This window comes from Alosa pseudoharengus, unplaced genomic scaffold (assembly GCF_046254945.1).
Source record: "Alosa pseudoharengus isolate Yale_2024_CS ecotype anadromous, Long Island Sound unplaced genomic scaffold, YU_APseudo_1.1 YU_APseudo_1.1_scf_1, whole genome shotgun sequence".
In the NCBI taxonomy this organism is placed as follows: domain Eukaryota; kingdom Metazoa; phylum Chordata; class Actinopteri; order Clupeiformes; family Clupeidae; genus Alosa; species Alosa pseudoharengus.
Window position 1 is genome coordinate 59,984,300 of NW_027468564.1, and position 23,082 is coordinate 60,007,381.

At 39.8% G+C, this 23,082-nt stretch overlaps 2 protein-coding genes across 2 annotated transcripts in view; both read left to right on the forward strand.

The window, feature by feature from the left end:
* sgsh (N-sulfoglucosamine sulfohydrolase (sulfamidase)) overlaps positions 1 to 15,046 on the forward strand; it is a 35,420-nt gene extending 20,374 nt beyond the window's left edge. Inside the window, exons 4-7 of the mRNA XM_076295941.1 lie at positions 11,317 to 11,630; positions 11,746 to 11,827; positions 13,553 to 13,756; positions 14,055 to 15,046. Coding sequence (XP_076152056.1) covers positions 11,317 to 11,630; positions 11,746 to 11,827; positions 13,553 to 13,756; positions 14,055 to 14,614 — 1,160 coding nt within the window. The 3' untranslated portion in view covers positions 14,615 to 15,046. The remainder of the gene's footprint in view (positions 1 to 11,316; positions 11,631 to 11,745; positions 11,828 to 13,552; positions 13,757 to 14,054) is intronic.
* Positions 15,047 to 15,103: 57 nt separating this feature from the next.
* npb (neuropeptide B) lies at positions 15,104 to 16,846 on the forward strand. The gene is made up of 2 exons (XM_076295953.1): positions 15,104 to 15,523; positions 16,138 to 16,846. Exons 1-2 carry the CDS (start codon positions 15,104 to 15,106, stop codon positions 16,264 to 16,266), a joined length of 549 nt encoding a protein of 182 aa, XP_076152068.1. The 3' UTR covers positions 16,267 to 16,846.
* Positions 16,847 to 23,082: the final 6,236 nt, after the last annotated feature.

Here is a 23,082-nt window from a genome sequence, read left to right on the forward strand (position 1 = left end):
TGTTAAAAGTTAGCTGGCAAAAACATAAATATGTAGGTTACATACCTGATGTCACTGAGCTGTCAAAGAGGCTCCATCTCTGTACGTTATCGCTAATTAAACTCAGCTGACTGGTGTTAGCGCATAGCCATAGTTGCTGCTAAAATGCCTACTAGCGCTGGGAATCTAAACACTTCAACACCGACATATAGCCTAACATGTTCAAAACTATTGCGTGTTATGGGGAAAGACATGACATTCCTTGAAGCATTTGGGAACACACTGAATTAACTGGAAAGTAGAGTCCCTGTTAGAATAGCTTGCTTGCAAATGCCGTTGTTCATGACTGGCAGTTATATGGCAAGCGGTTTTAACATTCCTTATGGCAAACCGCCTACACTGGGTAAACTTGAAAGCAGAGCTTACAGTGGGCATCGCTTTCAAATGGCCACTTCAGTCGCGCATTACGAGGCGTGAAGCTGCGTGAAGCTTTAGTACCACTTTCAGACACTGTGCGTCGCTCTGCCACTGTACATCGCTCTGCCTGCCGCCCCTTCTGAAAAAGCTCGATTTACCTAGATTTAGGCTACTTGGGTATGGCTTAAGGCTTGACTACACGGTGGTAACGTAAATCGAAATTTGCTGTCTACATTATTGTCAGTGTTGGGGGTAACGCAACTACGCAAATCAAAACAGTGGTGTGATAATTGAGCCAGTAGAGAAATAACTGTTCAGAATTAATCTGTAGCCTTGGGTAGGCTTCTGCGACGTTTAAATACATCTGCTTTATGCCGCAGAATTACATCTGCTTTATGCCGCAGAATTACATTCATATTTGGAACTTACATAGTCCAATGCATCGTTACACTACGTTAGTGTTTCCCAAAACCATAGTAGCAACGAACGTTCGCAACCACTATCGTAAAGTTGTGTAGTTACAACTACACCTCTCGACCTGTGGTAGAATGCTAGTAGAAGTATAGTTCCAGGGATCTTCATGTCAGACGTCACTGACGCCAGTTATTTGTTTGCAAATGAATAATTATAAATATATTTAGGTTTCTAATTGATATTTACACTTCTAACCACCATACATCCATATTTTAAAATGCCCAAGGCAGAAAATACATAAATTAAAAGTCAATTTGCAGCCATATGCACGTAAGTAAAAGTCACACACCTGCAGATAATAATAAGGTGGTGCGCACTTTTTGACGAGTCAGTTGAGAATATGTAGCCTTTGATTTTCATGGAGGGGGGGATCCTTGTTAGTTTACGCAAACCAGACCAAGAAGGCTGATTCTGATTTTGATAATATGATCTGCACAAAAGATAAACTTAGGTAAACAACGATGTGAATATTGTTGTCAAAATCTTAACCCAGATTCGAACTCTCCGACAGGGGACTGATAACTGCTGTGCAATGGCGGCTGTCATCTGCCGACCTTAACGCAATGCGCCACAGAAGTATGTGCAGGTGCCCGTTCACGCGCTACTAAACGTCATTAACCACCTTAGTCCAGACTACTGAAGTTTGGAAACTATCATGGTCCAAACTTACAAAGTACCATGTAAGTACGACAGTCTTGGGAAACAGTCGTAACTTACATGTTGGTTGAACGATGCTTCCTGTTAGTAAAAAGCTAACCTCCGTAGTTGTACGGGAAACGCACCCCAGATCAGCTTGAAGGCCATTAGCAATCTGTTTATTTTATTTTATGAAGCCTACACAGTAGATCATATGCCACATTCTCACTTTCAATAGACAGATGCAATAGCCATTGGTCAAGTATTGAGTATAAAGCAATTAAGATAGTATGAAGTACTTTTTGTATAGGGTACTATCATAAAAAATAATTTTTCTGTACAATAAACAAATACATCTGCTTTATGCCGCAGAATTACGCACTTGGCCAGCCTATAAAACGGGCACATTTTGGAGAGAATAGAGAATGTACGCACGCAAGAATCTGTAGGCTATTTGTGGCTGGTTACCAGCAAACAATGTTTAATGCATTAACTCAAGACGTCAAACATTTTCAAAACAATACAAACAGAAAGGATGCAGCAGGCAGCAAATGTAGAAGAGTCATTTCCAGTGAAAGAACAAAATGCTGAATGAAGCCCAAAGATATGAAGGCAAATCTGGCAAGTTGTTATTTTTTGAAGACGTAAATGGTTGGGCTATAGGCCTAGTTTGCAAGAAGAAGACATAAAGCGTGAGCATGCCACACTATCCACAGCTGTGGTAGCGGGGGTAGGAGGATTACTGTTAGCACAGTATTTATATAAAATTCTTCAACAGAAGGCCTGCCTCGAATGCAAAAAAAAGGCCTGTGGTTTGCGCAGCCTATAGTAAGTAGGTCTTAGTGAGTTAGGAGTCTTCTAGACTTCTTTTAAGCTGTCTCAGAGGTGGAAAGTTGCGTTCGTTGGGGGCAGGGCCGGATTAACAATTCATAGACCCTTGGGAACAAATGTCTGATGGCCCCCCCTGCCCCCCAGCCAACGTGAATCGGGCGGTCAGTTAATAGGCCCATTTAAGGCACGAGCGCATCTGTGAGGCCAAGCCTCACCAAGTAGCCCGTTTGTTTGCAACTAACATTACATTTAATTAAACTGCTTATAGGCTATGCCGAAATAGTTTCAACATTTTGAATATCAGTGTCGGGTGAATTAGGAAATGCTTTATGGCTGAAAGCTGCTTGGGATCCCCACGCCATGAGCGCTCGGCTACATTACAGCCACTCGGACAAAAGACATGTAAAAAAATATATGTTTTGAAAACTAGCATTAAACTGGATTCGATCCCGCAAAAGCAACACACGCGTGACTCTCCATCCTGATTCCCTACTCTTTGAGCCAACTAATATGTTACGCGAATCAATTAACTATTGTACGCTACCATTAATTAATAACGTAGGCAACACCCAGGTAACATGTTGTCCAGGCTATCTGAAACAAGTTGTTGCCCTTCATCTACAACAACTGGTTACCTTGGGCTGCTACAGTCGTCAGTGCACTGTGCACAGTAATTCTGAGAAATTAAATGGTACGAGAAACGATCTACATAGCGCACCAGACCGCGATGTCTTCAAGGGTTGAATGAAAGGAGTTTGCAAAAATTTGTGTATTTTTCAAGTCAATAAACATTCTTAATTTTCGAATGTCTTTGTCAGGGAACATCTGACTTTTCAAAACCATAGGCCTGGTAGTCGCTCAGACAAGCCTATAAGATAAAGGCAATACCATTTGTGTCACCTAATGCAGTTCAGTGAATTAGCAAGATACCATCAGAAGCCAACAATCATAAAGCACCTGTGTGTGCGCGCTCTCTCCCCTGCGCATGAAGCTGTCTGCTTGTTGTAGGCTAGATTTGCGTGAGTTCTTTCTATCTGCTTTACTTTTGTGAGTTGTGACCACCTAGGCTATGTTATAGACGTTCTATGAGGTACCAGTGTTTAGCTGTGTCACAAAACAATAAGCTTTGTCAGACTACTTTTAAAATGATATTCAGGGCTTTATACATTTTAAACATTCAGGGCTGAAGACCCGACAAAGCCTTGCGTTAATTCTTCAGGTGGGAAGTGTCAGGAATTTTCATACGAGAGACGCTCTCATTGGTGATTAGTATATGGAGTAGGGGATTGACAGCAACATAGCCAATCACATTATGATAGATGCTGAATTTAACAAAAAACTGCGATGTTTGATGTTGTTAAATTTAGCCGGGACTGTAAGCTGGCACACGTGGGTGCTCGATGTTTTCAGTGGGTGCCCGAGAGACGGAGCACCCACGGTATCGGCGCCTATGACAAGCGTATCTCGCGGTTGCATCCATTACAAACAAACATGCAATGTGAACGTCTGGGATTGGGGAGAGCACTAAATGCTCTTCTGAATAAGCACGAAGTCAAGCCTTTAAATGAAAAACACTCTTTAATAATCAAAAAAATAAACGCTAATGAAGTAAACTTGTGACCATCAAAAATCGTTTATCGACTGTAACTCCGTGATAACAGGACGTAACAGGAAGGCATTTGGCTGAGCAACGGAGGTTAATATGCTCTATATTTAGTCCAAATTATGTCTGTCTATCATCGTTGCACTCGGAGAAAACCAGAATGTTTAATTTGTCCTGCGTTTCTTCTACGGCTGCAAACGGGATTCACTCGCAGTTAACCAAATATTTCTTTATTAGGGCAGGGCAGGCATATTTCTGGCTATTAAATTATTATAGTCTTTTTACGAGACACCCTGCTCACTTGAGACCTCTGCCGGTTGTTGCAGCATCGTTGCAGCGTCACTGGAAAAATACAAATTAAAGTCGCGTGATACCGTGTGATCCCGCGCGTGGACCGCGAGGGAAGCTGGCCAAGTCGAAGCACTGCCCACTGTACTTGTGTGTGCATCCATGGCAAGTTGTTTTAACATTTAAATGTATTATGCGTAGGAGCAATGAGATATTGATAGTAAATTGAATATAACAGTTCAGTTTCATGTTCAAATTTGTCTTATCAATAAAAAAAAGCAATTCATGCTTTAGACCATTTTATTGTAAAAACAAAGTACCGGTTCAGGCACCGTTTCGGCACCGGCACCGTTTTAAAAGTATCGGTTTACCACCGGTATCGGATAAAACCCAAACGATACCCAACCCTACTGTCATGCTTCTGTGTTTGCAAAATTCCTGACCCCAAAAATTTTGTTTTCCTTTCCTGTCGATATCGGTTGATGTAGAAGCACCTAGGCTATAATTTCACTTCAGCGGTGACAAATCAGGGAGAGAAAGAGAGAGAGAGAGAGAGAGAATATTAATAAAGTGGTCCTGCGTGTGTGTGTGTCTCTCTGCATGGGGCTCCGTTCAATGGAAGTCAGAGTTAGGTCTGGGACAACGCATCGACATAATCGATGACGTCGACGCAAAATATGCGCGTCTATTCGTCAAGCATAACGTGTGACGCTAAATATTTTTTATTTTACACCTTCAGTGTTTCCCATATGTTGACTAGTCTGTGGCTGGGCCCCACGAAATCAAAACCGACCACCACACATTGATGTTCTATGTTGTACTATTTAAATTAAAGATAAGATAAAATCCTTTCATTGAGCTGCACTTTTTTACGCACGCAGCCTTTCCTTGCCCCGCCCGCTCTCTCTCGTAACGAGCCCGCTGCCCCTCCTCTGCGTGCATTTAACAAAATATTCACAATTGTTGAAGGATTGTTGTTGCCACATAGAAGCATTGCATAGAACTAAATTGCTATTAAATCCGCTTAGCATCGTGACCATGCTGCGCAAATTTGTTCAAAACTGCTGCATCAAAATTAACTCTGCTAAGGTCTTATCACAAAATAGTACATTGAGGAGACTAAACTAAGTTAAGTTATGCAACCAAGCAGTATCTCAAAGCTAACGTTAGAATACTGTTTGGATGTCAAGTTTAGCATGCTTACCTACAGCTGCTTGTCAATTTCGTTACTCATGCAGGGCTCATTTTATTGACTCTGACACTGAATGTTTGCAAAATCCCGATGTAAATGGAAAAGTGTTTTCCAAGACTCAAAAGTGCTTGTCCCAAGGAGAAGTACGAACCGTTATTTGAACTAACTATGTTATGAATTGCATCCACAAATCAGCAGCCTTTTAACTGTGTTAATGTTACAATTGCAAGGATTCCCTCACAAACGTCTTAAAGTGACAGGCACTCAATTAGATCTAATACACTACTGACCTTTATTGAATGCTACATCTGACTAAGAATGCATTACTTTGCTTTACTTTGTCTTTTATTTTGGAATTTTAAGAGCAATAAACATATATTACAATGTTAAGGAATTCATGTTTTTTCTTTCAGATATGTAAAACAACATGTATAAGTTGCTATTAGTCAATTAATGGGGAGATAATCTAATCAAAATCGAATCGGACTGAAAAAATTAATCGTTAGATTAATCGATGCATCGAAAAAATAATCGCTAGATTAATCGTTTAAAAAATAATCGTTTATCCCAGCCCTAGTCAGAGTTGGTACGTCCAGTCAATAGTCCCGCATTCAGGCCACTCTTTTATTAGATTAACGTTATCAGAGAGTGCTGTAAAATGTGTGTGGGAATTTCTCGCATTATGCTGGCTAGAGTTGCGGGACTTTTATTATTATGCCCAATACTTAAAAATGTATGCGCAATACCCGCAACGCGCAAAATTTACTCTGCTGCCAGCTTGTGCCAATATATTGTCCAAAATGCTTGATTGCATTGTATTCTCCACATTTATAGCTAAATTTTCATGTACCACATTAGTATTTTTGTTCAGTGAATCTTTTGTAGCCTAAATTGCTTTACAATTACCTTCCGGCCCTCCTCTTGGCTGCCTTCACTCCTTCGTCTTCATTAACATTAATCTTTTTGGCCTCAATAGTCCAGTTACATAGTCTCTGTCTGTTTTTGGTTTTGGATTTTGTGAAATAGGCTACATTTCTAAATAACGACTTATAGTGACTTATAGTCCAGAAAATATGGTATGTATTTTAATTAAGATTGTCAAAATTGAAGTGATGATTAAACGTTAATGCAATCACACTTTAACACAGTTTAAAAAATGTAGTGTCATGGCAGGTTCAAACCAACAGTCAACTAGACCAGTGGCTCCCAACCTGGGGTCCATGGACCCCATTAGGGGTCGCCATAGATTGCAGGGATTCGCACAATGTTGCCTGGGCTGAGGTTGTAAGGTTACCAAAATTATATTTGCGCACATTAAATGTATAAAATCCCAATAACACACCCAATTGGATAATCAAAATTCTGTATAATCAAAATTAAAACTGTAGCTATTTATTACCTCTGAACTTATAAGTTTGTAATTAATCACTTTATTCTTTTTGTGTGTGTATGCGGGTAGGAGTTTGGGTAGGGGGCCCTGGCTTGTCTTAGACACAGGCAAGGGGGCCTTCAAGGAAAAAAGGTTGGGAAACACTGAACTATCATTTTTGCACTCATTCTAACAAAAAATGTAGGTGGGTCATTTGCCCTATTTGGCTGTGTAATTGAGTTTGCATGAGTGGTGCATAACCAAACATTCCCAACATCTTGCACAAGCTCAGTTATGCACACTGGTGACCCTTTCTGCTGCATTCGTCATGATTTAGATATTCAATTTGTAGCTTGTCTGAATGGCAAGAATAAGCCTTACTATGGATGATATCCATCAGTTGCTTTTCAGAGAAGAAAATCCCCTTGCTGAGGATGCTATCAGCAATGCTGGCTATAGCTGCTAGTATGGGTTCAGCTGAAGAGGATGAGCTGTTGCATGAAATTGATGCTGTCCTCGGAGCGTAAGTGGACCATACATATATATTCACGCCATGTGCATAAAGTAATGCATAGTAATATTCATTTTAGGGTTTGTCCTTAGCATATTGGTGTAGCTTATTAGCAATGACTGGAATATAGGTTTGCATGTAGCTGAAACAACAGGGCATCAGAATCATGGTATCAATCACGCCGCTGTGTGCTTGCTTGGGCACGTAGCATATAATAATATTTGATTTGGTGTGTTGCTCATCACATATTAAAGTAGCCTAATGATTATATGGTTAGCATGTTGCAGAACGATGCATACAGTGTGGAATAGTTTGTCATAGCATGTCATACGCCTATTTGATGTCCCTGAATATTTGAAGTTACATTAGAAGGATCAGAAATGCACAGGCATTATATACCTGTTGGAATGCTCTTTTAATATTATCTGGTAGCCATTTAAATTAGCAAGAGGGCAGCCATTTACAGTTGGTAGCCATTTATATTAGCAAGAGGGCAGCAAGCATAGCTGTCTTCTTGCTATAGCTACATTTTAATTGTTGTTTTACATCAAAGCTATCCTAAACACGATTACTATAATGCTTTATTATTATTATTATTATTATTATTATTATTATTATTATTATTACACTTCAACTTCATTCATTGCATCAAAATGCGTTTTGTGTAGTGCTTGTAGGAAAAGTTTGTTGTATAATAGCTTGAAGCAAAAGTTTGTTGTAATCCATTACACAATCAAGTCAAGAGAACATTGAGTAATTTGTAGTTGATTTCACATTTAGTCACATTGTGCTATTTTTTTTTTTTTTTGCAGTGATTAAGCAGGATCCGACGCTGTGACTTTAGCAGCTCTCCCTCCGCCAGTCGCTCTCACCTCCTCTGAATTTCCTCAAGAACCTTCAACGTCTGCTCCATTGGTGGTCCCCCATCGACTCGGCCCCAGCCTCAGCACCACCTCCAGCGCTGAACGGTCGATGGTGTGACTCCCTGGAGGAAGATGTGCAGCCTCCTCCATTGCAGTTTCACCTTAAGAAGAGTTCAGCTGTATTTTCAGGTGAAACACAAACCCTCTGATGTCTTCCAGCTGTTCTTCAGTAAAGAGGTGATCCACACCCTGTGCAGCTACATCAATCTATATGCTGCATGGAAGACTGCAGGGAGCATGAAGAGGCAGTGGATGGATAAAGATGCTGAAGAAATACTCCAGTTTCTCAGCATCATCATCTGTCAGCCTGATGAAGCTCTAAGCTGCACAGAACCTGTGTGGAGGAAGGACCGACTGCACACCCACCCATTTCCTGCCTCTGTGATACCTTGGTACCGCTACAAGGTCATCATGGCTTATTTGCATATGAGTGACCTGGCAGCAGATGTCGTGGCTCTGGTATGGACTGTTTTGTAGCACTTATAAATTGCCTCTGAAAGACTCTGATATTTGAGAAACATTTGAGAGGTTTTGGGTAGGTTTGGGTAGGTTTGGAATAGGTAATGAGCCATCATGTTGGTTTACATGAAAGAAATGTTAATATTAGTCTGAAATGGTGGACCATTTGTCTGTACTATGACACACTACAAAAACAAGGAAAGTCTTGGACAGGTTACTTCCAGAAGCCAGAACCTTCTTGGGAAATCTGTTAGCTACTAAGCCTTTGTAGATAATCTCCATTGACTTTACTCTCTTGGATTGGGCTAGCACAGGACAAGAGTCATAAATGTTTTCTCAAAGTTGACCCAGACCTTTGCCACCCCTGATCAGAGAGCTTCCACCGTAGCTAAGATTTTAACTGAGAGATGGTTCTATGTGTATGGCGTGCCAAAGAGAATCCACTCTGATCAGGGGCGCAGCTTTGAGGGGGAGCTGTTGAAGCACCTGTGTGACATCTACAGCATAACAAAGAGTAGAACCACCACTTATCATCCAGACGGGAATGGTCAATGTGAACATTTCAACAGGACACTTCATGACTTGCTCAGGACCTTACCCCCTGAAAAGAAGAGTTAAATGGCCCCAGTTGCTCCCTCTGCTCCTGTTCGCCTATAATACCACCATGTACCAGTCCACACAGCACTCCCCATACGAGCTGATGTTCGGTCAGAAGCCACAGTTACCAGTCGACCACCTACTTGAAAATACTGCAGGTGACTACAGGGACAGTCCACCGACTGATTGGGTGGTGCAACATCAAGAGTACCTGACTTTTGTCTATGCTAGTGCTAGGAGACACTTAGAAGAGGCTGTGGCATATTGTAGGCATGGTGGTCCTGACACCGTACCCATATTACCACATGTCACTCTAGTCTTTTTCTAGTGGGCGGTGGTAGTGTAGTGGTTAAGGAGCTGGGCTAGCGTGCAGTAGCCTGAAAGTTGTCAGTTCAATTCCCGGCTTCCACTATTATGCCCTTGAGCAAGGCACTTAACCCCAAGTTGCTCCGGGGACAATGTGATCCCTTGTAATATAGCTGACATGGTCAAGAAGTGTCTGCTAAATGTAATGTACACTCTTTTGCAAGAACCATTTTCACGGTTGCCACAAAATCCAGGATACGTGGAGTGTCTGGATGGAATTGGCACACACTATAAGATCATGCCGTATGGGGAGGAGGGCCCCCTTAAGACCATGCATCGCTTCAAGCTTAAACCTGTTCCCACCAGTCAAGATTCATCCAGCCCACCACAGCCTCATGGGGGTATCGGGAGGGAGCCAGGCCTCAGTAACCCTGTAGTTGGAGATTCATTGAGGATGGACATAGTCCACACCAGGACTAGTGCTTAGCATCACAGTGACCATATGTCCAGTCTCTTGTGAACAAGTTTGACATAATTTCACTGCATTTCTTACTTCCAGTAACTATATGCATGTGACAATAAACTTCCTTGCATCCTTGTATCCTTGTACCAAGATGGTGTTAACTTTAGCCTTGACCAACTCCCAGGCTCATTTGGAGGGCGTACCAGATTAAAGAGAGCAAATGCACATGGTTTAGTGTCTGACCAATGTTTTCCCTTGAGTTATTTGTTTTTTGTATTAGTTCAGGCTGTGAGAGGGCCATCCGTGGTTTGCCTGTTTGTTTGTTTGTAACTTTTATCCGTGGTTTGTCTGTTTGTTTGTACCTTATATTCTTTTGTTTGTTAATTTTGCCTACTGCTACTTAACTACCCATGCCTATGACACCCAGTGTTGTACTGTGTTGCCTGTACTATTATAGATGATTTCCGAGACAAATTTATCTTAAGGTAGACAATAGAATGACATGGCAGGTCAAGGAAAGCATCAAAAAAAGCAAAGATTAAGAAATCGTTTTTTGACATAGGCAACAAGGGAGGAGGTGTTTTTACACTTTTCAGACACTCAAAGTTTGAAAACTATGGATATTGTTTTAGAACCAACAACCTTTCTACATTATCTGTGGGTTTTGTTGGCAAAAAGTGGAATTAATCGCTTATTTTAACATACAGATAAAAACACTAAGGATGGATCGTGAAAATTTGAAGACAAAAAAAATCTTGTTACTTAGACTCTAAATTAGCAAAATATGCAGAACTGTACTATTACTAAAACCATAGTGAATCAGGAAATGAAGAGCATGACCAGCAGTTCTTCTACAGCAGGCATCAAACCCCAATTAAAAGGTGTTTTTTTTTTTTACTTTTTTGACATTTTGTCCTGTATATGATGTTCTGAAAAGGAGCCCTGAATGATCATTGTGCTGTATGTAGAACTTGAGATGATGAGTGTGTGTAAGTACCAATCGTTACAAATTAGGCAGAAATCTCCATCTGCAGTAACAGGTTAAAGTATTGATACTAATAAAATTAGGTATTGTGACGTTTTTTTTTATTTCAGGGTATCGCAATACTTTTGTAGTATCGTGCACTGTGCAACACCTGTTGGGTACTACAGGGCTACTTAAGCCAACAAGAATGAGTTAGGATAAAGCCTAACAGAAAGGCTACAATAATACAATGCTCACATGGATCAGGTGAATATTTGGTGACATTATCTTGTTAATTTTGCAGGTATTATAGGGAAGAAACATGTTGGTCCTGGGTTGGTTTACCCATTTGACTTTTCCTACACTGAGGAGAACAGTTCTGTGCTTCAGGTGGGAAGGAACATCACAAAAATCAAACTTCTGGTACATACATTTTTGTGGAGCCACAAAGAAGAGGAGCGTCCATTTTTCCTTTATGTGGCATTCCATGACCCACACCGTTGTGGTCATTCACAACCACAATATGGTACCTTCTGTGAAAAGTTTGGGAATGGTGACAGTGGAATGGGACGTATTCCAGACTGGGAGCCTAAGCACTACAGCCCAGATCAGGTTAAGGTAAGGAGTGAAAGCTTAAATATGATGAGATTCCTCTCTGATTGCTGAGCAGCTACTTAATGCAAGTACCTTTTATGTTTTAAGTAACGGCTCATTTCTTTAACTTTGGCTTGAGGTGCCTGATTTCATCCCTGACACCCCAGCTGCAAGAGCAGACCTGGCTGCCCAGTATACCACTATTAGCAGACTGGACCAGGGTAAGAACCTTTTTGTTTATGGGATGAGTACTTTGTCATTTCCCGAGTTCATCACTGCTAGAGACAACTTTTGACAACTTTTATTAAGACAGTAATTTCAATTGAAAGTGTATGTCTGTCTTGTCTGCCCCATCTACAACCCCAAAACAGAAAAAGTTGGGACATAGTGTAAAATGTGAATCAAAACAGAATGTAATGGTCTACAAATCTGTTAAACTCATATTTAGTTGCAAAAAGTACAAAGACAACATATCAAATTTGAAAATGAGAAATTTGACTATTTCATGGAAAATATATGTTAATTTTGAATTTCATACCCGCAACATGTTTCAAACATGTTTTGGACGGGGGTAACAAAATACTGAAAAAGTTGTGTAATGATAAAGAAAACAAAAGGAGCAATGTTTGGGTATGAAAAAGAGCATCCCAGAGTGGCAGGGACTCTTGGAAGTAAAGATGTAGGGGTATTCATCACTCTGTGTAAACCTGTGTGCACAAATTATGAAACAATGTAATTTTAATGCTTCTTAACATGAAATTATGAAGTATTTGGGGAGTTCATCATTAACAGGACATAATATTATTAAAATATTCTGAGAATCCATAGGAATCTTAGCAAACCAGGGAAAGAGCTGAAAAACTAATTGGATGGCCGTGGTATTTTGGACCTCAGATAGCACTGCATCAACACCAGACCTGTTTCCAGACCTGTCATTGTATGGGCTCAGGAAAACCTCTAATAACCATTGTCTACAGTATGTGCACAGTTTGATATTCAATTCAAAAACTGCTGCCAAAATTGTAACAGCCAAAACCACCAAAATTGTATTGAGACATTACACAGAAAATACCACTGTCTTATCTGGACCTGAGCTTGTTTAAAATGGACTAAGGTAACATGGAAAAATGTCCTGTGGTTAGACCAATCAAAATTTGCCATTCTTTTTGGAAGTCATGGACTCATCTGGACTAAAGATGGGAGGGCCTATCCAAGTATCCAACCTATCCAACTTGTTTTAGTGCTCAATTCGAAACCCAACATCTATGACGGTGTGGAGTAGCAATGGTGCCTGCAGCATGGGCATCTTGCACATTTGGCAAAGCACAATCAATTCTGCTTGATGTATACAGGTTTTGAGGAACATATACTGCCATCCAGGCAATGTCAATGTCTGCATATAATTAAATAGTATTTCTCCATAGAGCAAGAGTCCAGGTGCTAAGATGGCCTGTCTGCAGTCCAGATTTGTCGAATTCGGTGCATAATGGAATGAAAAAACAATACCCCGTACTGTTGAGCAACTGAAATCCTGTATCGGGGAGTAATGGGACATGTCATTCTCAAAACTCTAGCAAATGGTCTCCTTAGTTCCTAAACATTTACAAAATTTTGTTAAATGAAGAGGTGAAGCAGCACAGTGGTAAACATGCTCCCGCCCCAACTTTTTTTGAAACATGTTGCTGGTATCAAATTCAAAATTAACATCTGTTTTCCATGAAATAGTCAACTTTTTCATTTTCAACACTTGATATGTTATCTATGTCCTTTTTGCTGCTAAATATGGGTTTACAAGACTTGTGTATTATCACATTCTGTTTTTATTTGCATTTTACACAGCGTCCCAACTTTTTCTGTTTTGGGGTTGTATGTCTTATGCTGATGTACTAGCTTTTAGTATGAATTAGTTTGCTGAGTCATATAAATGGCCTTACACATGTGTGCAGGGATTGGGCTGGTTCTGAAGGAGTTGCGGGAGGCCGGGTTTGAGGAAAACACCCTTGTCATTTACAGCTCTGACAATGGGATCCCATTCCCTAATGGAAGAACAAACATGTACATGTCTGGAGTGGCCGAGCCCATGCTTGTGTCATCACCAGAGCACAGGCAGCGCTGGGGAGAGGTCAGTGAGGCCTACGTAAGCCTCCTGGGTGAGTAGGAATGTGCTGGGAGTGGACAATTGATCTTTTGATCTAGTATTTTAAAGTGTTTAGTGTATAGTTATTTCATTTTTTAGAAATAATATGGCATGCACTACAATTTGAGATGTAGTACCAGCAAAAAACCACAAGGAGGTAATATTACCCAAGTGTTGAGGATGTAGGGATGTGAGTCAGTCAGTGCAAATTATCAGCGTTGCTGCACTCGAATATGAAGAGGATAGGATAGGATAGTTAGTCCTAAAAAATAATCCTCTGATTCTGCCCCATGTTCACTTTTCCCCCACAGATGTCACCCCTACTATCTTGGATTGGTTCTCTATTCCCTATCCCCTCTATAGCCTCACTGGGGGACCACTAGTCCAGTTAACAGGCCGGTCTTTGCTCCCTGCCCTAAGTACTGAACCAACATGGTCTACTGTGTTCTTCAGCCAGAGCCTGCACGAGGCCACCATGTATTACCCCATGAGATCTGTATACCAGGGGCCCTTCCACTTAATTCACAACCTCAACTATCGGATGCCCTTTCCCATTGACCAGGACTTATATGTGTCACCCACTTTTCTGGACCTGTTGAACCACACCCAGGCAGGGCAACCAACAGGTTGGTTCAAGACATTAAAGGATTATTATTACCGTGAGCGCTGGGAACTGTATGACACACAATCTGATCCAACAGAGACCAACAACCTTGCATCAGACCCCAATCACCTCAATGTTCTAGAGACACTGAAAGCCCAGCTGCTGAAGTGGCAATGGGTAACGTCAGACCCATGGGTGTGTAGCCCAGATGCAGTGCTGGAGGCCAAAATGGAGCCACAATGTAGGACACTATGTAATGGGCTGTGAGACCTTAAGTACCCACAAGGTTATGAAAAAAATGACATTTTTAATGTTATTTTTGAATAATCAGTGTTTGACGAATAATTAATCTACAAAGCCTACAGTTGCATTAGACATATTTTATTATAACAAGGAATTAACTGACACACAGGTAGACTTGACACACAGGTAGACCTGTGTATTTAATTACAGATAAATGTAATGACGGTCTTTTTTTCTTACCAAACAAGATGTGGCCTTAATTATCTGCTTAGTTAGCCTATAGCCTAGATGTGGCTTATTTGGATGTGTTTTGGTAAATTGATTGAACCTGTACAATCTGCCTGAAACAATTTGTTAGTGTTTTCTTTACTGTTATAAGAGCTGATCATTGAATGAATCGGCTATGCAGCTTTCACTAAGAATTAATATTATTTGCGTTTTGACAGCCTATAGGCTGTTTCTTAACAATAAAAGTTTCTCACAAAAAAATGTTTTCCGCGACTGAAACAAGCTATGAATCATGACTATACGATGACGTTCACGAACATCATGATCTGTCATGATCTTGAATCGACTAGGCTATATAAAGGACCAGTGCTTGGGACTATAGAACATAGTCAACCCTTTACTTTCGACCCGTTCACGCAGCTTTTACTTAAAATGTGTGCAATGGAGAAATCTGCCCGAATGGCTGTGGTATTTCTGGCCATCTCCATACTCATTGCCTGCCATCGAACAGAGGCATGGTACAAGCAGTCAACTGGTCCAAGCTATTATTCTGTTGGTAGAGCCTCCGGTTTGCTATCCGGGATCCGCAGATCACCATACATCCGCAGGTCCGAACAGGAGTCACCTCTCGAGACCATCGAATCCACTGGTAATAATGTTACTCCAGAGTTGGTCTACCGACAGACTCCGGTCCTGAAAAATATGGTAAGCTTTAGGTTCATATATAATAAACTGGTATCGAAATGATATATTGTTTTATGTTGTTATCGCTGCATTGTCATATTATTCATTTATGGTGTAGCCTACATAATGAAGTAGCCTAATAAGGCTATAAAGCCTAACGTAAGCATGCCTAGTATACAAAGTTGGTAGGCTACACATTTAACAACGTTTTCAGTCAGTGAATAGATTGTTAGGCTATAGGCTAATAATTTCATTTATGTCATATAAAGTAGGCTAGGCCAAGTATGCCGACTTTCCTTTTGTAACGAATAGGCTAGTACTCTAGCTTTAATTAATTGCCCTGTCTACCTTTGACGAGATGTGCACACTTTTTGTGTAACGTAGCCAATACAAAGTCTGTAAAATTATAGCTTTGTTAACCTTCTACTGTTCCCAGCTATAGGGTATTAAAATGATCTATAAAAATATGTCGTATAATATCTATCTTAAACATGCTGAATTTAGACTAGCCTATTAACAGCCTGCGTAGGCTGCACAGTGTTCAGTCTGGCTCTGAAACTGAACGCATGACTTGAATTTTGGAGTTACATTTGAACGCAGGTAGGCTACTGATTGCTTTTTTTTTGTCTCCTCAGGCTGTCTGTGTCAAAGACATCAGTCCGTCTTTACAGAGTTGTGAGCTTATTCAAGACGGTTCTAATATGTTAAGATGCAAAGCTGATGTGTCCGTGTCCCTCAACACGCTGGACTGCCTGGACGCGTGAACGTCTGCTTGCCTCAAAAACCCCGATATTCTTTCAACGTTTAGAGTAATTTTATGGAAACAACATACGGACTGATGGCCCTGAATGTTTTCGCATTTCACACAATGTTAAGGTGTTATAAACTTAAAATCAAGAGAAATAATAAATGCTGTGATCAAGATACAGGAGATACAACAGGTCTATTTTGTGATACATTCTAAATGTTGCCACACTTAACATTGACATAGCCTAGTCATGTAATTAGCCTACTATAATGTCCTAGTATTCCTCAAAAAGGATTTCTTTATTTTATTAAAGTGGGACGATCTTATCAAAGTGTGTGTAATGCTGTGTGCATTTCTGTTTTACCTACCTGTGATGGACAACAGTCTTTTGAATTATTTAATGCCTATAGCAGTGTCTTAGTTTTTTTCAGTTGCCAAATAGCCTTCAGAAACCTAGCCTATGTGTTGTCATTTAATCTGCAATGAAGAATTTTTAAAGATTGAACCAGATGAATAATAATCACCAAGTAGCCTATTGTAAAGTTTTACCATAACTGATTATAATAAGTAGTCCAAGGCCCCTCTGTAAAAACTGGTCTTGGAGGGTGGTGAGAGAAAATAAAACTGTTTAAAAAAAAACCCTGCATATACCATACAAATACTTTTCAAGACACTGTACAAGATTTACCAATCATTTTATATTGTAAGAACTTAAATTGTGGGACACTTTATGGTTAGTTAAATGGGTAAGGATTGTCGTCATCAACAAAGAAGTCCATTTTCATTCCAGTTACATAAACATTGTGACCATACAAAAGTGAAACATCTTTTGACACTTAGCCAAATGTCTACTGAGAGCATGTATGAATCAATTTGATAAATAAAACATATACTCTCACTCAGGAAAAACGGTCCATATTTAAGACCATCGGAACCAAAGGAACCCCCAGTTATCAAGATGATGGAATTAAGTTGTCTTTCTTCAAGAAGCTTTAAAGATTAACAGGACCAAAAGAGGTAAAGGCAAGAACTATTTGGTTAGTCCATAGTCAAGATGTCTAATGTAAAACATAAAAGAGATATTTTTTTGGAATGATCCATATACATTGTGGTGCTCTATCTCAATTTTGGCCATGCTTTGACATTCCATCTGAATGGTTTTTTCCCCCCTTGCTATGAGATTCCTTGTCATTTACCAATTTCAGGACAGACAAAGTGTAAATGTACACAATGTGTCAATCATATCCCATCATGATCAAATTTACCAGGCTACTGCGGTACCTGCCTACTTTACATTATTAATATATTGGAATCCACAATTATCAGAGTAAAACCTAGAACCACACTTTCAACATCATGGTGTGCGGACGCTTATACGGTTATACAATACAAAGCAACCTACAGTTTGTAAGATTCTCTTCACATTGCAAGTGTCTCTATTGTCATTCTTATATATTAGTTTGCAAGATGTGACAGTGATATTTTGAGGTACAGACACTGTCGTCATCACTCTGCCTTCTCTCAGAGGCACAATATTATTGTCTATAGATTATTTTCATTCAAGGGTTTTAAATCTATCATAATTTGACCTAACTTTTATTTCAAAAGACAAGACATGGGTACAGTTTCTTATTTACTTTGACAGCACAGCAAGTGATAAAAAAGACTCTAGAGGGGAAGTGAGGGTAGAAAGAGTGAGAAAAAAACAACAAATCAAACAGAAGTAAAATATTTACAAAAACCTACCCTACCTTGTTGTCTGTCCCAGCAAGACCTTTGGTATTAAAAGCTTTGAATTTAAAAAAGAAAATGATAAACACATTTAAAAACTCACATATTTAAACATAGTCTCTCTTCAGTTCAGCTGTTTGTGTCATATATTTTGCTGTCTTTGCTTTTTACTTCAGTGATAATATTATTTTATGAATGTAATTTCATTTGCTTATTACATTTTTTTATCATTGTTGTTATATTGTTTGTAGGCTAATGTGCATGTTGTAAGTCACCTTGGACAAAAGCTAAATATTGTAACCATAACATTTATGGCTATATCCACATCATATAGAGTAAGACCTGACCATCATACACACATTGACGTATATAAAAGTCATACACACATTGAAGTACATAAAAGATAGCATTATCCTGCCACTAAATACAGTACATAACCCTCAAATGTTCTATATGTTCTTTATACCAAGTCTACATATTATTACCCTGAGAGACCTCTGTCAACATTCAAAAAGTGAAAAAAGAAATTAGACAGAAAATCATTTAAGTTCAGAAGTTTCATACATATAAACATGAGATCCACTGCCCTAACCTTCATCAAATCCCTGAGCTCTTTCTCTCACACCAAAACACAGGTTAGAGATCACTGATCAGAGATGTCAAATGAAAGAAAGGAGAAGATATAGTCTGCTGACCCCATTTCATAGACTCGACCCCATACGTTCATATGAAAAAGCTAAAAGCATTTCATGCACTCAAAAACAACCATTTCTCAACAAAGGTAAAGGTGTTTGTGGGTAGAAAGAAAAAGCAATAGTAATATTAGCAAAAGTAACAGCAAACATAAATCTTGAAAAGTGTCTTGGCCTTTAGAATCTTTCTTGAGTCAATCAAATTCATGAAATAAATAAATCTGAAAGAAAGAAAACAATGAAATGCCTGCATGGTGACCCAGGTCGAGAAATCAGTTTGTAATGATACTTTTCACAAAAGTTCATTATAAGACAAAATCAGGAAGTTCCTATTTTATGATATATTTATCACATTCCAGATGATGATTCATAGATTAATTGCGGTATTTATAAATAGACAGTAGTTAAAACCCAACTGCACATTTAGACAAAAGAATGCTAATGATGTGTGACTCCTGTCATGAAGGTTGGACATGGAAAACAAACACACGTGTAATTAGATCCTAATAACACTGACACTGGGCACTATAAGGCTGGTGGTCTGACCATAGATATGCCCCAACGACTTAATTAATGGTTGGGTGTTTTAATAGCTGCCAATCATCTTGGTCATCTTGGAAGAATGAAGTATGACTAATGTGGCTTGAAAATGATCTAATGAGTCCAATTAGACAGGTTTGATAAAATGTGATGTTTTTTTTTTTTTTTTTAATGGAGGCTCCATTATTGGCTTTTAGTGAACAACGGGATAACATGTGGGGCTTGGGTCTTTCACAGATTCCGCTCTGCGGTTTAATCATGGATGGCAAAGAACAAGATAAATGCAAATGTTAGCGTATATGTGTGTGGGCAGCAAATGAGTGCTGAATTCAACAGCAGATCTAAGCATGAAAAAAAACTAGTGAAATTTGTTCAGTGAGTGGTGAAAATAATGAACATCATAATGAAGATAATGAAGTTCTGTAGTTTTAGTTCATAATTAGAATGATTGACCTGCAAACTATTTGATTCTCCCTCTGAAATTGCTATGACTCATTTAATCTTGATTTCACAGGTAAAGCGTTCTTTACAGATTGGATCAAAGCAGTAACTGCTCCATGTGATATAGACCTGTTCAAAGTCATACATGTATTAATCGCCTTTTTCATCTATATTGCCTGTCACATCTGTGATAAAACTCTTGGAAGGCAATTGAGGTTTTGATGAATACCTCTTCACATTAATTGAAAACTGCAAGTGTTGGCATATTTTGGCCAGGACAAATCTGGCAAAAAGGGGGCTACGTCCAGCAAGCACTCTTTAGCCCAATTATAGCATAGGTTCTGGTTTCATGACAGATTGTTCTACAAAAAGGCAATCCCTTGTGTAGATAGTCAGTTAGAAGTCAAAAAATTGTGTATAGCTTGTTTGGGCGATGTTGGTTTTGGTAGCAATTTAGCTTATGCAAATTAAACATCACTGTTTAGATTCTTTGACAGTGATGCTATTATGTGTATTATTATGTTTCATAGCACATAGGCCTACATATCAATATATTCTTCCTGTAAAATAGGGTTGTGGGTGGTTGTTGACAATGTCTGCAGGTCTTACATTCTCATATAATAATAACGATAATAGTCTTTATTTATATTTGTATTTATATAGTGCTAAATAACAATTTCATACAAAGCTAATAATAGAGTGAAATATTTCAAGCCATTTTTTTTACTGTCCATGATTATGGCCATTGAAAATCAAAAATCAGTTTCTCAAAATATTAGAATAAAGATGTAATAACACAGAAATGTCTGTTTCCTGAGCCTTTGATCTCTTAGTCTGGTCTTGTAAACACAACCACAATCATGGGAAAGACTGCTGACTGATAGTTGTCAGAGGACACTCATTGACACCCTCCACAAGGAGGGTGGGCCACAGAAGGTCATTGCTGAAAGGGCAAGGTGTTCACAGAGTGAAAGCATATTGATGGAAAGTTGACTGGAAGGGAAAAATGTGGTAGGAAGAAGGTGTGCAATTTCACAAGGAGTGGACTGAGGCTGGAGTCTGCATCAAGAGCCACCACACAAAGATGTGTCCAGGAAATGGGCTACAAGTGGCACATTCCTACTCCTGAATCAGAGACAAGGTTAGAGCAGACAGAACTGGACCGTTGCTCAGTCCACCACTGTTGATCACCTAACAAAATGCGGGATGAGGAACTGCAAACTGCGGGATAAGGAGGGATTTTGCATACTCTGGGCGAGTGTGACCGCCACATCCAAAACATTGGACCAATATGTCTTTTAAGAAAGGTCCAGTGCGTGTGAGCTAAGGAGATTTCAAGTAGTTTATAGTCATGTACTCATAAACGTTGTTGATAGGGAGCCTTCAGGAGAAATTAAGTGCTGCCAGTGACCCCAAGAGTGGGTGATGAAAAAATATATGATTTTATTTTAACCGAATCCAAAACCTGAATGAAAATATATACAAAATATCTCTTTAAAGGAGCAGACAGACACTAGACAAATAACTTAAAGCAAGCAAAAGAAAAATGGAAAGTCACACTCCCAACTGGAGAAAACACCGCAAATAAATCCAGCAGCTCACAGCAACTGCTGCACAGCGCATTACGTGCATTCAAGAAAAAGAAGACCCCCCCCCAGCACTCCCAACATTGGGATTTAAATACTCAGGCACCAATTAACCAATCACAAGGCTTTCCTAATCAGGCTGACACTAGCCATTACACATGTCTCATGGCGCTTTACAGAGTGTTAGACAATCAGAGAAAAGAAAAGAAAAGAAGGCCCATGGGTAACAAGGGTAAGGAAAAACTCCCTAGAATTGGAGATACATATAGCAAGAAACCTCAAGCAGATCCACGACTCAAGGGCCTGACCCATATGCCTAGGGTCAGATACAGGACGGTAAGGTCTGTATACAGGGCCGGAGTGGGGCCACTTTTCAGCCCAGGAGTTTTAGGCCCAAGACCGGCCCATGTTTTCCATAGTGGTGGAAATTGGATAAATGAAGCAACATTTCAGCTTTTATCCTGTAGTTTTTATTAGTACCATGGTTCAACAAATGTGTAAAGGTTATAATTCACTTCAACTGAGAAGTTAACAAAAAATATTCCACTATTCCACAAGTTAACAAAAACAGAAAGAAAGAAGAAAGAAAGAAAGAAAGCTTTTGAAATGTAGCCTATCCCACGCTTCCCACAGAGGCATATTGAACTAATGTTTAGGCTATGTTTTTGCATGAGTAGGCTATAATGTTGTTTGGTGATTTAGCCTACTCCTTTACTACACCCTCTTCTGAGCAAACAAGGCATATATGTTTATCATGTAGCATAATTGCTCTTTCTTACATTAAATAACTATAAATTATCCTCTCTACTTGTCCCTGTAGTCATGGCCTCCTCATCACTAATTTCGGGCTCATCATTTTCAGTGGTCGACTGGTTGATCTGCTGCTCAGAGGCTACAATTTTTATTGCATAGGCCTACACAGATCATGCTTCAGTTTTGTTATCAATATTTGCATACTGCAAAGTCTATGAATCGGATACAAAAGGCTAATTTTAAAGTAATTTAATATGTTGCTTGCGAATAGCTTGACAACGCTACAAACGTCCAATATTAGCCCAATAATTATTGTCAATAGGCTAATCATTGCCTAGGCTATCTCTCTTTACCAGTTGCCACTTTTGTCTGTAATCTGGAAGCTTGGCACATTTAGCAGTATTCTACCTGGCCGTTTTATCCCTCCTGGCCTCTTTCTACATCCATCCTTCTGGCTACTGTAGGGCCGGCCCGGTAGGCTATCTGAGAAAACTTTTTGGAAAAGACGGGCGATATGGACCCAACCAACTCTTTTTGGGAGGGGAGAACTCCCTCACATGGTAGGCTACAACCCATACAGAGGCAACGGTGTCATGCACAGAATGCGGAACGTGTATAGCCTACTTTAAGAGAAGATAGACTAACGTGACAAATGTAAATATTTTTTTTCCTCGACCGGCCCAAAAGTGAAGCGGCCCACCGGGAATTCTCCTGATTCTCCCGATTACCCACCCCAGGCCTGTCTGTATACATTACAAATGCATAAGTTAGTCAGGTATAGAGAATAGAACATGGTGTTTAAAGCCACCTGAGGTGAATGTTACAAGAGGTGGGATGGTTACATATCCAGTATGATAATGCATTAATCCTAATTTAGTGTAAGAAAGTTAAAATAGTCCAGTGTATGGAATTGTCCAAGGCATTAGGAGTTGTCATAAGTGCAAGTGGGTCGGCAGAACGGGCCAGGAATCCAGGCAGAGTTGTCATAGGGCAGGTGGTGGGTCGCTAGGTTGTACGGGCCAGGAATCCAGGTAGGGGGACAGTAATAGGCGATGATAGGGCAGTCGTAGGGATGGGACTTCAGGTGAG